Here is a 17044-nt window from a genome sequence, read left to right on the forward strand (position 1 = left end):
AATCCTTCCAATGTCCCAGCAACTATGACTCGATTAGGAAGAGTTTGGAGGGATATGGACGGGGTGCTGCCAAGTGGGACTACATTAGGTTGGGATATCTGGTCAGCATGGACGAGTTAGACCAAAGGGTGTGTTTCCATGCTGTATATCTCTATGACTATGACTCTATAACTACATCTCTTAAATTGCATTCCTAGCTTTCCATTCTACTCAGTTCACCTTTTCTGTTAGTATCCCTTTTAAGTAGTTTCCCCACTTTACGTTGATCCCTCAAATCTACTGGACTCAGTCAGTGGACTGGTCCTCCTTTACCTGTAATGTTGCAATTGTTTAACTACAAGAATATAGACTGCATCTGATTGAGACTTCTCATGAAATTCTGAACATGAGGCTTCACCCTTAACACTATAACAAGAAGCCAGACTGCATACGAATGACACTTTTCTTGAGCTGATTGGCACAGAGACTTTATCCCTAACATTGAGTGTTTGTACAAAAAAATGGTTGGTTTCTTAAAGGAACCAAGTTTGTGAAGATGTCTATATTCACTGGAATTCCTAGTTAATTAGGTTCTCCTGCCCACACTTCTAAGAGCTTGTGGGATCGTGTTCAGATAGGCCAATGGGCCGAGGAGTGACAGATAGAGTTTAATTTAGATAAATGTGAGGTGCTGCATTTTGGAAAGGCAAATCAGGGCAGGACTTATACACTTAATAGTAAGGTCCTGGGGGATGTTGCTGAACAAAGAGACCTTGAAGTGCAGGTTCATAGTTCTTGGAAAGTGGAATCACAGGTAGATAGGATAGTGAAGGTGTTTAGTATGCTTTCCTTTACTGGTCAGAGTATTGAGTATAGGAGTTGGGAGGTCATGTTGCGGCTGTACAGGACTTTGATTCAGCCACTTTTGGAATATTGTGTGCAATTCTGGTCTCTCTCCTTTTGGAAGGATGCTGTGAAACTTGAAAGGGTTCAGAAAAGATTTATATGGGTGCTGCCAGGGTTAGTAAATTTGAACAATAGGGAGAGGCTGTTTGCCCTGGAGCGTCGGAGGCTGAGGGGTGACCTTACAGAGGTGTATAAAATCATGAGGGGCATGGATAGGGTAAATAGACAAAGTCTTTTCCCTAGACTGGGGGCAGTCCAGAACTAGAGGAGATGGGTTTAGGGTCAAGGGGTGAAGATTTAAAAGCGACCTGAGGGGCAACGTTTTCATGCAAAGGGTGGTGCATGTATGGAATGAGCTGTCAGAGGAAGTGGAGGAGGCTGGTACAATTACAACATTTAAAAAGCATCTGGATGAATACATGAATAGGAAGGGTTGAGAGGGATATGAGTCAAGTACTAACAAATGTGACCAGATTAATTTAGGATATCTAGTCGGCATGGATAAGTTGGACCAAAGAGTCTGTTTCAATGCTGTATATCTCTATGACTCTAAGTCCGGAAAATTCTATCCAGTATGTCAATAGTCCGACGAGGAAAGGGGACCTGGTACTGGGGAACGAGCCAGGACAAGTGGTCGAAGTTGAGGTGGGGGATTTCTTTGGGAACAGTGACCACAATTCTGTAAGTTTTAGAATACTCGTAGATAAAGAAGAGAGTGGTCCTAAGGGAAGAGTACTAAACTGGGCCAAGGCCAATTATATCAAAATTAGGCAGGAGCTCGGAAATGTGGATTGGACACAGCTATTTGAAGGGAAGTCCACATTTGAGATGTGGGAGGCTTTCAAAGATAGTTTAAAGATAGTGCAGGGTAGGCATGTCCCATTGAAGGTAAAGGATAGGAAGGACAAGATTCGTGAACCGTGGATGACAGGAGGAATTGTACGACTAGCCAAGACGAAAAGGGAAGAATACATAAGGTCTGGCAGGTAAGAACAGAACGGACCCTAGAAGAATATCGGAAGAGTAGGACAAATCTTAAACAAGGAATCAAGAGGGCTAAAAGGAGTCATGAAATAGCTTTAGCGAGCAGAATTAAGGAGAATCCCAAAGCATTTCATTCTTATATAAGAAGCAAGTGGGTAACTAGAGAAAGGATTGGTCCACTAAAGAATAACGAAGGAAGGCTGTGTGTCAAACCTGAGAGAATGGGTGAGATTCTGAATGATTACTTTGCATCAGTGTTCACTGAGGAGAGGAACATGATGAATGTTGAGATTAGAGACAGACGTTTGATTAGTCTGCATCACGTTGACATAAGTAGGGAAGATGTGCTGGGTAGGCTAGAGGTTACTAAGGTGGACAAATCCCCAGGCCCAGATGGGATCTAATTAGGGAGGTGAGAGAGGAAATAGCTGGGGCCCCGACAGATATCTTTGTGGCATCCTTAAATACAGGTGAGGTGCCGGAGGACTGGAGGGTTGCTCATGTTGTCCCCCTGTACAAGAAGGGTAGTAGGGATATTCCGGGTAACTACAAACCAGTGAGCCTGATGTCGGTGGTGGGAACGTTACTGGAGAAGGTGCTGAGGGAAAAGATCTATTTATATTTAGAAAAGAATAGGCTTATCAGTAATAGGCAACATGGTTTTGTACGGGTAGATCGTGCTTTACCAACTTAATACAGTTCTTTGACGAAGTGACCAAGTTGATAGATGAAGGAAGGGCTGTTGATGTCATATACATGGACTTTAGTAAGGCGTTTGATAAGGTTCCCCATGATAGACTAATGGAGAAAGTGAAGTCATATGGTGTGCAGGGTCTTCTAGCTAAGTGGATAAAGAACTGGTTGAGCAACAGGAGACAGCAAGTAGTAGTTGAAGGGAGTTTCTCAAAATGGAGAAAGGTGACCAGTGCTGTTCCACAGGGGTCAGTGTTGGGGCCACTGTTGTTTGTAATATACATAAATGATCTGGAAGAGGGCACTGTTGGTATGATCAGCAAGTTTGCAGATGACAGGAAGACTGGTGGAGTAGCAGAAAGCATAAGAGACTGTCAGAGAATACAGGAGGATATAGATAGACTGGACAGTTGGGCGGAAAAGTGGCAGATGGTTTTCAATCCAGACAAATGTGAGGTGATGCATTTAGGCAAGACTAATCCTAGAGTGAATTATACAATGAACGGAAGAGCCTTGGGAAAAGTTGATGGGCAGAGAGATCTGGGAGTGCTGGTCCATTGTACCCTGAAGGTTGCTGCATAGGTGGATAGAATGGTCAAGAAGGCATATAGTATGCTTGCCTTCATTGGACGGAGTATTAAGTATAAAAGCTGGCAAGTCATGTTACCATTGTACAAGACATTGGTTCAGCCGCATTTAGAATACTGTGTACAGTTCTGGTCGCCACATTACCAAAAGGATGTGGACGTTTTGGAGAGGGTGCAGAGAAGGTTTATCAGGGATGTTGCCTGCTATGGAAGGTGCTAGCTATGAAGAAAGGTTGAGTAGGTTAGGTTTACTTTCAGTAGAAAAAAGGAGATTGATGGGGGACCTGATTGAGGTTTACAAAATCATGAAGGATATAGACAGGGTGGATAGAGACAAGCTTTTTCCCAGGGAGAAGGATTCAATAACAAGAGGTCACACTTTCAAGGTGAGAGGTGGAAAGTTTAAGGGGGATACACGTGGGCAAGTACGTCACACAGAGGGTGGTGGGCATTTGGAACGCGCTGCCAGCAGAGGATGTAGAGGCAGGCACGGTAGATTCATTTAAGATTCGTCTGGATAAATGCATGAGTAGATGGGGAGTGGAGGAATAGAGATGCTTAGGAATTGACCGACAGGTTTAGACAGTACATTTGGATCGGCTCAGGCTTGGAGGGCCGAAGGGCCTGTTCTTGGGCTGTAAACTTTCTTTGTTCTTTGTTAAAATGATGGCATGCTGTTATCTGAAAACCAGTGGTCATTCTTCACTTCAGTAGTGAGCTGTTGGACATAGATCTTTTCTTGTATTAGAATTGAAGTTTCTTGTGCTTTTTTTTTGTTTTTCATTCACATTGACAGAAGGGAGAGAGATGCTTCTGTTTGTCAACCCTGCTCTGCAATTACAGATCTGTAACAAACTCCAGCTGGACCTTCCAAGGGCTGTTGTCATGCAGATTTTCCTCAACCCAAAACTCCTGATGCCACTGTCTCAAAGTAACAATTGCACTTCTTCAAAAAGCAGCATGGTCTTGCACAGCTAAAAATGTGCACAACTTGATTTTTTCCAGGTTGCAAAACTCTCCTGATATTTCAGCTATTTAGCAATGTCCAACTTCTATTCCAGTTTATAGATCGAAAAGGAAGATTACCCGGTTACAGGAGGGATTGTCATTTAAGAAACGATTAAATAGACTTGGCCTATATTCTCTTTTGTTTCAAAGATTGAGAGGTGATCTCATTCAAACATACAAATTTTTTGTAGGGATCAATTGGATTGGTTGCAGGAAAGCTGCTTCTCCCAGCTGTGGGGTCTAGAACCAGGCAACAGAGAGTCAGAACAAGAGCAAGGTCATTTAGGACTGAGATGAGGAAGAATTGGAATCATTGGAATTCTATTTCCCAAAGGGCAATGGAGGCTCAGTTGTTTAGTATATTCAAGTCTGAGCTCAATAGATGTCTACATATTAAGAACATCATGGGATGTGGGGATAGTACATAAAAAGTGTTAAAATAGGGGTTCCGAAATGATCTCACTGAATGGATGAGTGGACTTGAAATGCTGAATTGCCTATTCCTGCTAATTTTTCTTTGTTATGCTACTGGAGCAACATGTTCTGTACAATTTAAGCATTTCCTTTTGAATTTGAGTTTTTTTTTCCCCCAGACTTCGGAAAGCATTTGGGGCAACTGAGAATTCTTTTAACTTAAGAATCTTCAAAACTCTTATTAAATTCAATGTAATTCAAATGGAAAACATTGTTCATTTTTGTGAGCTTTTGTTTCAACCTGATAATTTTGTTATTCCTCCCCACGCCCCACATGTTTTACCATTCTTCAAGTGACTTTAATATGACCTTTTCAGGAAATTGAGGGAACTGTAGATGGAGTTGCTACAGAATTAAAATACAATGCCCATATAGTGAAAATTCCGATTTTCCCAGAGATATACAATCAATTCTAACAAGTATATGCTTGTTATCCATACAACATTGAAAATAATAATAATGCATCATAAAGAGAACTGAGTAACGTTCATTTTGTACTTCACTATGTTGGAATTATGTAGCTGTTTGGATCTTATGGTATTACATTTTGTATAATATGGTGTAATCTTATTATGATTGTGCATAACTTTTAATATATGCTGAAATGTTTATAGGAAAGAGGAATTAAAATTTATTACAGCACTGAGATAGGCAATGTACTTTAAATCACTGTCAGTTTCCTGTTCCAGATAGGATATTCATTATAACCATAGCAACATATGGTGGAAGAGCTTATAGGATTTACTAATTATATCAGGTGACTCAAACAACCACACCTAATCTCTGGATTTACCAGTTACAGATGCAGCACTTGTATCCAATCATCTACTTAAAATACATATGCAGATGTAGGTGAATGTACCAAAAGAAAATTGAATTTCATTTACAATGTCACCAACACATCATTGCAAGCAAGTGATTTTTAGATCGATGTTTTCAATTAATTGCAGTTTTTTTAAATAAACAGTTTACCTAAAATCTACTCTGTAATAACAATAAATAATACATAACACAGCTTAAATGTAAAAGAATATATAAACACAGTTAATGAACACAGTTAATGAACTATATTACTGAAGATCCTTTTTAATGATCTATGGATGGAGAACAACATTATTGCAATCAGAAAGTTAGTTAATTAAACACAGGAATTACTTAGTTTATAACACAGTCACAAGCAAGATGGATATTAAGGCAATCAACAACTTTCAATAATGCCCATTCTGCAGTGAAGCAAAAAATGGGAAGCAATAATATAATAATTATTAGTGGCAGTACAGATAAACAATCTAAATGTAACTATCTAGTCACTCATTAATGATACTCACCATGAGGAAAGGTATTCGGTTGCACTATATGTAGGAAAATTCTTGCCAGTTGAAATAAAAATCCTATAACTCCAGGGTCATAATATACATTAGACTCATAGTTCACAGCAGGTACAGATCCAAAATCCAATGTTTCAGTTTCTAATGGGTAGTTCCATTGCTGACTTTCACTCACAGTTCTTGTACAAAGCATTAGTATAAACACTGTGACTGCAACAGCCATGATTGAAAACGCAGCTCAAATAAATGTCTTTTTTTTGTGAATTTGAGGAAAAGATAAAGAAAAAAAGTGTACTCCAACAGTGTAGTTCAAAAAAACAGGAAACCTGGGAGCCACGTCAGTCTTGCTGTTTCTATGATAGCATTATTTCGAACAGATTTCACATTGATAGTCAAGTTAAAAAAATTCACAAGGATTTCCAAGTTCTTCATCCAGTATTCAGATTGCACTCTGATTTCAAATTCCAAATAAATTCATGCTCTGCAGCAATTGATTTCGTACATCATGTCTAGAACAGAAAATGAGAGGTAGAAAGGTGGTTGAAGATGCTGTTGGCTTAGCTCCTTAAACTAATGCTCAGCAGAAAGTCTTATCTGTCGAGAGAGGGGTAGCTCAACCCGCCCACTGGGGAGCATTAGCTGTTACAGCACTAGCAGCATGCCTCAAAGATGCTTATCTGTAATAGAACAATATAGCATCTTAGCCTGCAAATTATAACAATTAATCCAACTTGTAGTGCCCCGTGTTCAATAAAGAAAGTCAATTCTTAGGCAAAATTAAATGACCTTTATACTTTTCTTGAACTGGTCATGAACAGCAAAATCAAATGACATAAAGACAACAAAATTATAATGACTTAACAAAATAGTCTAGTAACAATTGAAATATAAATTATTTGTTCAAAAAATACATGCATGTTTATTGTTGCAATTTACATGTCATAACCATAAATAGTTTAAATATACACAAATGCATTTTCCTTGAAAATGTTGATGTACAAAGTAATACATTTTTGCATATTAACAAACAACTTTTTAACTCAAGACCTTTTTTATATAAAAGGTTAAATAAGAAAATAAGAATAACATGTGATGCAGTTAATGAACTAACAATAATAATAAACATCAGGAAAGGTTCATTCTTTTATTCATTTATATGTGCAAACCAGGGTATACTCCTATTTCTCCAGGTTATAAGCTTTATAAAATGTAAAAAGTAATGTATGTGTTTGCACTGTGAAGACTATATCTTTTTTAGTTTTCTGTATTTTGACTGAAATGGGAAAATGACAGGTTTATAAATCAGGGATTATAAAAAGGATTATGCACTTTTAAAAACAATTTACTTGACATTCATTATAAATGCTGTTTACACTGCTGTTTGTTCCAGCAGTGGGAGAAGTTATTTCAGATGAGCAAAAAGATGTAACCAAAAGGAAATTCAGTTAACAAGTGGCTGGTAGGTCTGTGAAATGGTGACTAGTTGTCGATGACAAAGGCCTTCTGCCTGCTGACAACTAGGTGATTTTCTCCCAGGTAGCTGAACAGCTTTTGGGTCAGAAGCCTTTGGGCCTCTACAAGAAGAGCTGTCCTTTCCTCTGTAGTATAAAAATCTGAAATAAGCCAATTTATTTATCTCATCAGTCACAGTAAGCATTAGCTTTTAACCAAAAAGTCAGAGTTTAGAAGCGTGAATCAGTTGCCCTTTGCCTCCTGCAAACAAGTGAAAATATCTAAAGAAGGAAGATTTAGGTGCAGCGGTCCTGACGACCCCAAAGATTAATCTCAGCGAATCCTGGGGACAGGAACCATTGAACTGCCTTCTCAGTCTTTCCCTCCACCCATAACACCCAAGTTTATTTTGTGTCTGTATGTAAATGGAGTTTAAGGGGATTAGAGTTTTATCTATGAGAATTATATATCAGTGGTTCATAACTGTTTATCTGTAGTGAGAATCTATTTTGTTTTTAATAAATAATCATTCTTGTTTAAGTACAAAAAGTTAATCTATACTTTCTATCAATCCAGCTCTGAAAGACAGGTAAATTGGCTCATTTTGTGTACCGTCATAAAAACGTTTAATTTTTGTAATGACTCTGGAATAACAAGGCTTGATAACAAGCCTAGAGAGGTATAACAGGAAAAAGGATATGATGGCAGTAAATAAAAGACAACTCACAGAAGCTAAAAATGGTATTCATAATCCTGACTATTCCAACATTAAAATACAGCATTCAATGACTAAGGGAAAAGAAAGAGCAATCTCAAGCTAATCTCACATCTTGTAGATATGTGAAAAGAGTAGCAGAGGTCCAAATAATACTCAAACTACTATATCCACATCCATGTATTAGGTAAACAAAACCCATTATTCAAAGCATGGAGTTTGATCAATATCAATATTGATTTTCTTTTCAAAAGTAAAATACTTTGGAAATGAAAAGTGAAAATTATTGAAATACTCAGCAGATCTGGCAACATCTTTGGATTTTCCAATTTTCCCCCTCAAGTCTAAATGACTACTTCAGCACCTTGTTAGTAAGTAGCAGGTATCTTATTTCCTACCTCAACTTATTTCCATGCCACTTTCAATTTTCCTTTGCTTCCCAAAGAAACCAAATGACACAAATCCCCAACATGTAAGACAGAGCTGGTTTCTGGTAGCTGCCATTCACAATCGCTTGTCCCAGCCATTATCGAACCATGTTTCGACCATAATAATATTGCAGGCTCCGTTGCTGCCACCCTCTTTGACCTTTAGTCCACACAAGTCAGCAGCAGGAAACCACCAATCTCATTATGACCATCCTCAGAGCGACTCAACACTACTTTGATTTTTCAACACTACTCGACTTCAGGCATACGTACAATTTCCATGTTTCTGTCTCATCACTTTGTGCATGCAAATATACACACAATCCTGCACAGGATGCATCTTTTGGCTCATACACTTTGCACTTACATCAAGGCTGTCAGCCTCTGTGTGCTTGATTTTTTTTTAAATAGAGGGAGAGGCAGGCTGCGAGTGAAGGACAGTAGTGAACAATCAATGATGTGGTTATGTCAATGGGCTATGGCAATGTAATACCTATAGCATGCACCAGTAGCAAATGCAGTGAAAATATTTTGTGCGCTTCATTGTAAATGGACAAGTCAGAAGATCAAATCTGAACTTATGATGTGAAGAGGGACCACTTTCAGCCAATGGGGATTGTGATAAGAGATTTATTTGACATCAGTTCAGGTGGTTGGTGTCACAGTCAATCAGGTGCTTAGCCCTACCAGAGTCCAGGATCTGTGTACTGGAATCTAGAAATTGGACCACAATCAGTCCTGCTGGCCACGTGCTATCAATCTGGGATTACAAGTAGGTCAGTCAGGGTGCTGTGGGGAAATAGAACATATGAAGAAATATTTGGCGTTCTGACAAAAGTGGGCAACTCAAGTCTGGGATGGTTTTCATTGCACAGCTTCACTCACTGAGAGAACAATTACAGCTGACTGTCAGAATTCTAATGCCCAATGCACCATGAAAGTTTTAATTGTGCAACATATAGGTCAACAAAGGTGACACATCTCGGAGCCCTTAATGGAGGTATGATATTGACCTCCTCATAATTAGTGAGGACATAATATGAGACTTCATTGTGTTGGATGCAAGGGCTCAGGAATATCTTCAATAAAATTATATCACCTTACTGACTTTCTCTCCACATTAACTGCTCACACATGTAACAGGGACACAGCTGTGGATGGAATTATTATGGTATCACTTCAAATTTGAAGACAACGTATAAGATGACAGCAGTTACACCTTTGTCAAAAGGACAGCAAGAACACCAACCGTCAGCAGCTATCACACAGCCTCAGAGTAGGAGATGTAGCCGGTGAAAATCCACCAAAAAAGGCAGAGCAGAGTGATTCTCTACAGGTGTCACTGCCATTTATTTCTGAAAGGTAGCGTAAGCCCCAATTTGGGATGTCCTAGGCCATTACCAAATTGTGTGAGTTCCTGAAGAAGAACCTGTGCTCAGATGGACTGGGTGGCCATCCCATCCCAGTCAAGGTCACTACTGCCCTGAATTTTTATCCTATTGGACTTGTTCCAAATTGCAGCAAACTTCTACCCACAAATGCGTCAGGGATCTAACCAATACATTTCCACCAGGTTACAGCTGTTCATATCATTGTGTCATGTCAAGAAGAGTCAAGTAGCCAGCTCCTTTTCCATTGCTGGCTTCACCCCAATTACAGAACACTACTGACCACACCCACATTGTTTTGAGATCACCCCATCACAACCTGCAGAGTTAATCGACAGAAGAAGTTTCCAATCTATTAAAGTTCAAATTATATATGACCACTGCTGTCAAATCTTGAAGGTCTGTGCCAGATATCCCGAGTGCTGCTAGGACTCCTACATACCAGAAATCTTACAGGATCCCCTGACTTTTCAAGCTCCTTGAATCATCCAAGAATGGCTGCTGGGACACACAGCAACACAGCTCATTACACATTCATGAAACCATCAGACTGATGCAAAATAAAGATATTACACTTTCACATTTCTACCAGGCCATAATAGATCAGACCAACTATTGATCACCTTATGCCAAGATTTCAATGCCTGGATTGCTTTAGCAAACCCTGGCAGTGTAGTCTGAAAGAGTGCAGTGTATCATTGTGGTACACTGTGTCCTTCACAACTGGACCCGACAAATGGGACATGCCCCGAAGGTGGAGGAAATAGAGGATCAATTTTCTGAGATGTAAATGAGAATCAGGACATTGTTGAGGATGGCCATCCAAGACAGCATGACTGAGCAATGCTTTATAAAGTGAAGACAGAAAAAACCAAATCAAAATTCATCTTCAAAATGAGAAAGTTGGCCTTGGACTTCCTTCAATTGAGTATCATTTTTCTTCTAATCTCGAAAGCAGCCTCGAATCTGTGCAAAGGACATTCTATTGTTATTGTTGCAGTACTTGCTGTTTTCTATTGTTGCAAAATTTTGTCTCTATCCATCGGAGTGTACACTTCATATCTTTGGGTGATCCCACTTTCAAGCATATACACATAAATTGAGAAAAAGAGCAGCAGAGGGTAAACTAACAATGCCTGATGCTACAGTTATGTAGCTGTTAAGGCTTCAGTCAGCATAGCACATCAAAATGCTGTGCAATGAAGTCCCTCATGATAGCTTGTAGGTTGAAAGAAAGCATGAGGAATTTCCTTTTCACCCTTCCCTCATCAGTAACCCGTCAATGTTTCAAAGTGCATGTAAATTACCAACTTGTGCTGAAATGCTTGGGCATCCTGTAGGACAGTGCTGAATTTGTGAGAAGCAACATTATGTACAGCTGATCTTGACAAACACTGCTCTCCAAGGGAGAGTGGACATGTGAACTGCTATTATACATCCCCCAACTTTAAATGGCAGTGAAAACATTTTACACAGAATAAACCTTTTTCCGCCAGAGACCTGTGGAATCATCAGTGATTCACCATCTCATTCACAAAGTTAGTGTATGTGTGGAATGATGTATGCAGGACTTGTTCTGGCATAATCCCTGCACATTACATTTAGCCTCATGTTGTCCACTCTAAGATGTGTCAACTTGACTATGATCCTGAACATCATATTTCAAGGATCCGTGTCTTCGGAGGCAATCTGCAGTAGTGAGTGTTGTTTTCTTGTGAGAAGTGAGCAATGTTTGGCAACTGCAATGTCATTCATCCGCTAGAGGCTACTCATCTCTCAAACGAATGCAACTTAACTGTATCCACAATTAAAATGTCTGTTTGGTGCATCTGTAGAGTGCAAGTCAATATATATTTACAAAACTACACAGTAATTCACAATTATAGGTTACCGATGTCATGTGTGTACCCTCAGTATGTTTTATTAATTCCTCTTTATGGAGAAAGTGAGGTCTGCAGATGCTGGAGATCAAAGTTGAAACTTTATTGCTGGAACAGCACAGTTATCACTACATCAAAGTGCAGTCCCAAATGTTGCCACAGCGGTGAAAGGAGCCTGGTCTGTAATTGATCCTGTAGGCCTCAAAGATTTGTAGTTGTCCCTGGGATGTTTTGGATTAGAAGGATGGAAAGGATAAGAACATCCCTCCCAGATGCATGTTCACCATCTTTAGCTCAAATTTCTGCAAGCTTTGCAATTACATAAAAGAGAGTTGGAAGGGCTAGGCACCTCTGGAGTGACTTATGAAAAATCTCCTGGTAATCGTGTGTGGGTCTTCCTCCTTGAAGATACAGCTGGTTAAGGTGAATGGGGAAACTGGGTTAGGGGATAGGTCAGTAGAAATTCAGTGACAGACTAAGGAGATACTTCAATATACTCAGACAATATACATTCCAGTCAGGAGAAAGATTATAAGATCACACCATCAGCCTGGAACCGATCTTGACCATGCTACAGAAGCATGAGCAGGAGCTGGAAGGACTCGAGGAGTGAAGGAGGTTGAACGGCGGACTGCAGTGTTGGAGACTATGGTCGAGTCCGCGGCGGGGCAGACCCAGGCCCTCATGGAGGAGGTACGGGCCTTAGTGGAGCTGTTCGATGACCTCAAAAATAAAAGGCCGAAGAAAGAATATCCAGATTGTTGGACTGCCGGAGGGAGAGGAAGGCAAGCAGCCAGACAGTTTCTTTGAAGAATGGCTGCCACAATTTCCTGGCTGGGAAGCCAGGTGAAGACTGTAGAGCTCACTGGGTTGTGGGGCTCAGGCCCAGTTCAGACCAACACTCCCAACTGGTCCTAGTGCGATTCCAGTGTTATCGGGACAAACAAAAGGAAAAGGCAGCCTCCAGATCACTGGGGAAGGATCTACTGGCCCTGATTTACAAACGATCCAAGATTATGTTTTCCAGGACTTTTCTGCAGCCATGATCCGCACGAGGAAGTCCTTTGATGAGGTGAAAGAGATTGAGGGATCTTGGTATTCAGTACTCCATAAGGTACCCAGCGACACTCCGTTTCAACTATGAGGTATCTGTGTGTTTATTTGATTCATCAGATAAAGCAAAAAACTTTCTGGACACTTTAAAATAGACCGAATGGTCCAAAGAACATGGACAATGATGCTTTTTTTTCTTTTCTTTCCCTTTTTTCTTGCGTACTTCTCTTTTTTATTATAGAAAGTGTTGTTGGTTTTTTTCCAGTGTTAATTGAGGTCAATGTATGGTTGGGGATGGGAGGAATGCCCACTTTCAATTTCTTTATTCATAATACCTGTTCTTTTTATCCTTTGCCTGAGTCTGGGATATGGCTCAAGCTAGAAGGAGCTACAGAGGTGTATGTGGGTAGCGCAAGTGCCCCCTGGGGGGAAGGGGTACAGTTTCCCATCAAGTGTTTTTTCTATTTTGTATTTGGTTTAGTTTGTTGGTTTTTAATAGATGCAGTTTTTGAAAGTTCCGTTAATGTAGTTTTAGCGTGTGTATTTTCTAGGCTCAATGAGTCTCTATTTGTTTACACTCGGTATGTCGTGAGTAGGGTTCTTCCTCTCAAGGGTTGTTATAGAGGGATATGGCTAATAGTCTTCTTAAATAGTGCACCTGGAATATTAAGAGGAGTCATTCGCTGGTCAAGAGAAAAAATGTACTCCTGAGTCTCAGGAAGGAGAGGGTTGATATTGCCCTATTGCAGGAAACCCACCTTGATGATAAGGAACATCTAAAGTTCTAGCAGAGTGAGTTTCATCGGGTGTTCTTTTTGTCCTTTAACATTAAGAGCAGGGGAGTGGCTGTACTTGTTCAGAAGAAACTCCCATTTATTAGGTCACATTAAGGATGAGTATGGACGGTTCGGAATCCTTAAAGCCTTAATACGTGGTGAAGAGTATGGCATTTTAAATGTCTATTGTCTCCCGGCACATCCCTTCAAATTCCTGACCAATGCACTCTCCAAATTGATTGCCCTTGGAATGTGGCATATTATTATGGGGGAGATTTTAATCGTCTCCTGGACCCCACAGTGGATAGAATACCCAAACTCCAAACTATACCAGTTGGAACACTGTGAGGACAGGTTGGCTAAGATGGAGGATTTTCTTTTAATAACCTGGACCGTCCAGGTGTGACCTCTGAACAGGCAACTCTTCTTAATGCCCCCTTTATAGTGGGCATTAAGATACAGGAGATGGTAAAACAGCTCCAAAGTGGGAAGGCGCCCACCCCTGATGATCACCTTAGTGAATTCCACAAAGAATTCATAAATATATTGTTAGGGACGATGCTGAACATGTACAATATTTCGTACAGTCATGACTGTCTCCCGCCATCCCCGAGACAGGCTAATACCTCTCTCATCCTCAAGAAAGGGAAGAGCCCAGAGGACTGTGTTTCATATAGGCCTGTCTTGCATTAAATTCAGACTTCAAAATTTTGTCTAAATCATTTGCATTAAGATTGGTGATGGTGTTGCCCTATATTATTAAGGAGGACCAGACGAGTTTTATAATGGGCTGCAGATACTCCAACAATATTAGAAGATTACTGAATTTGGTCCAAGTTTGTCAGCAGCAATCGGTTCAGTGATGTCTTTAGATGCAGAGAAGGCATTCGATCAGGTAGAGAGGCAATATCTTTTTTACACTCTGGAATGGTTTGGTCCGGGTAAGGTCTTTGTCAGGTGGGTGAAAGTCCTGCATAGTGATCCTCTGGCTGCAGCTCTCACCAGTGGCGTAAGATCCAGTAATTTCAGTATCTGTAGGGACAGTCGGCAACATTGTCCCCTCTCACGTCTTATCTTTACATTGGTGACTGAGCTGCTGGCAGAGGCTATCCATAGGGACCCTAACACAGCTGCATGAGAAGTGGGATCAAGGGCACATAAGATCACACTATATGCGGATGATGTTCTCCTCTTCTTATAAAACCAGTCAGTTTCTGTAACCTATTTAGGCTCTTTTTTGGGACAGAAGATCAATTTTGCAAAGTCGGAGGCGATGCCCATGAGGGATCTTAGGGGAATACCTGACATTGAAAGCAAATCACGATTTCGTTTTAAATGGTTGCAGGGGGGGGTTTCTTTACTCAAGTATTTTTGTTACTCCCACTTTTGATCAGTTATTTAAAGTTAATTTTGTTCACTTGCTTGACAAGATTAAACAAGGTCTTCAAAGATGGGATGCCCTTCCAATACCCTGGCTCAGTCGAATAGCCCTGATTAAAATGAATATCCTTCCTCGTTTGACATAGGAATGCTCACTCTGATGTTTCCCAGGCAAACATTATGGAGATTTACTGGCTGGTTTAGTTCTTTGATTTGGCATCACAGGCAGCTCCTCATTAAGATCGCCAAATTACAACTCAGCCAAGGGCTGGTGGAGTAGACTTCCCGGATACTAAGAGATACCAACTGAGCTCCCTTATGTGTTTTGAGTGTGACTGGGCTTGTGGGGACCCGACATCAATATGGTTGGATATCGACACCTCCCAGGCAAAGTGCCCTCTTACTCATCTGCTGTTTATGGATAAGGTGAGGACAGTTACAAAATGCTGTCAGAATTCAGTTATTATTAATACTGTCAAAGCATGGAGGGCAATGCAGAAGAGTGAGGACAATTTATTGAAAACCTCTTTTCTCACCCCTCTAGTTGGTATGCCGGGATTCCGGGCAGGGATAATGGGCACTGGATTTAAACATTGAGCAACTAGGGGAGTCTCTTGTCTGAGTGACTTGTTTGAGAGTGAAATCATGATGTTCTTTGACCAAATGAGCCACAAGTATGGATTGTCTGGCAGAGTCCTTTTTCATTTTCTCCAGGTTAGGGACTTCATTCAAAAAAGGAACACGCTTTTGACCAACCCCTACAGATCCGATACAGAGAAGAGGGTGCTTCATGCCAAAAGCATTCATGCAGTTAATACTCTCAACTGCCTACTGGGGGGTAATTGCTCAGATGATTTTGAGCAACTCCGTGAGGTTTGGGAGAAAGAGTTGGGAGTTGAGATCTCCTCTGAGACATGGGAGGACATTTGTGAGAACACGAGAAAGATCTCGATCTGTAACAGGACACACACCATGCAGTTGAAGATTCTTCACAGGGTTCATTTGGCCGCAGATCATCTTGGAAAATTTTAAAAGGGAGCATCTCCAATGTGCCCGAAGTGTAAATTAAGCATAGGTACCCTTACTCATCGTTTGTCATCATGGAGTGCTGTGGCAGGAGTAATAGAAAGGGTCTCGGGGACCAAAGTTAAGGTAGACCCAGTCTCTCTTTTCCTGGGCTTGCCGAACTTACCTTGCTTAGATGTACATGGGAAAAAGATTTTTTTTTAAATCCTCACTTTGTGTGTGAGGAATAACATTCTGATGTGCTGGGTGTCTGAGAAACCCCTGAGCCTGTCAGGGTGGTGTGAGTTAATTATGGAACACATCCCTTTTGATTTTCTCACAAACATGGTGCACCAAGAAAAAATAAACATTTTTATAAGACACAGCAGCCTTTTTAGAATTACCTAGAAGCAGATTTATCTGTCCTTTTAATTAAGGCCTTCATTTAGCCATGATGGTTTGGTTTAGTGAATTTGATGCTGAGGAAGAATTTCGAAAAAATGAGGGCCTAATAATTAATACTCTCAATGGTTGAGAGCTTCGGTTTTATTGCGCTGAGCGGCTTTATTTATTTATTGATCTGTAGTGAGTATAGTTTTGATTTGATCTGTAGAGTAGGATAATAGTTAGTTTATTGTTATAATTTTATATTGTTATATTTTTGTAATTTTATAATTTTGTAAAGAAAAATTTCTCAATAAAAATATTTTAATTAAAACAGTATTTGGAATTTCTCTCTAGCCAGAAAATGAAATTGCAACGTGATAAATTCCAATTCCAAGAGGTAAATTTTTATCAAGCTTTACAACCCAATTTTTAAAATTAACATTTCCCGGCAGATTTTGCTTTACTCTAGTACTGACAGTTTCTCATAAGGACATTACATTAACCATGCATGTTCCACACTGGTACAGGCACAGACTACATTTTCAAATCACCATGGATTCCCAAAATGCATACTAAATTCCAAACATTCCCAGATCTCGAGTTCCAGAGAATGAATACAAA

The 17044-nt window shown here is 40.2% G+C and overlaps 1 protein-coding gene across 13 annotated transcripts in view; it reads right to left on the reverse strand.

Moving 5' to 3' along the window:
• LOC122551995 (prominin-1-A-like) overlaps positions 1-17044 on the reverse strand; it is a 281448-nt gene that overhangs the window by 253919 nt on the left and 10485 nt on the right. For all 13 annotated transcript variants that reach the window (XM_043694569.1, XM_043694612.1, XM_043694582.1 and 10 more), the window contains one exon: positions 5960-6636. In XM_043694569.1, coding sequence (XP_043550504.1) covers positions 5960-6182 — 223 coding nt within the window. In that variant the 5' untranslated portion in view covers positions 6183-6636. The remainder of the gene's footprint in view (positions 1-5959; positions 6637-17044) is intronic.

This window comes from Chiloscyllium plagiosum, chromosome 1 (assembly GCF_004010195.1).
Source record: "Chiloscyllium plagiosum isolate BGI_BamShark_2017 chromosome 1, ASM401019v2, whole genome shotgun sequence".
Classification (NCBI taxonomy): Eukaryota; Metazoa; Chordata; class Chondrichthyes; order Orectolobiformes; family Hemiscylliidae; genus Chiloscyllium; species Chiloscyllium plagiosum.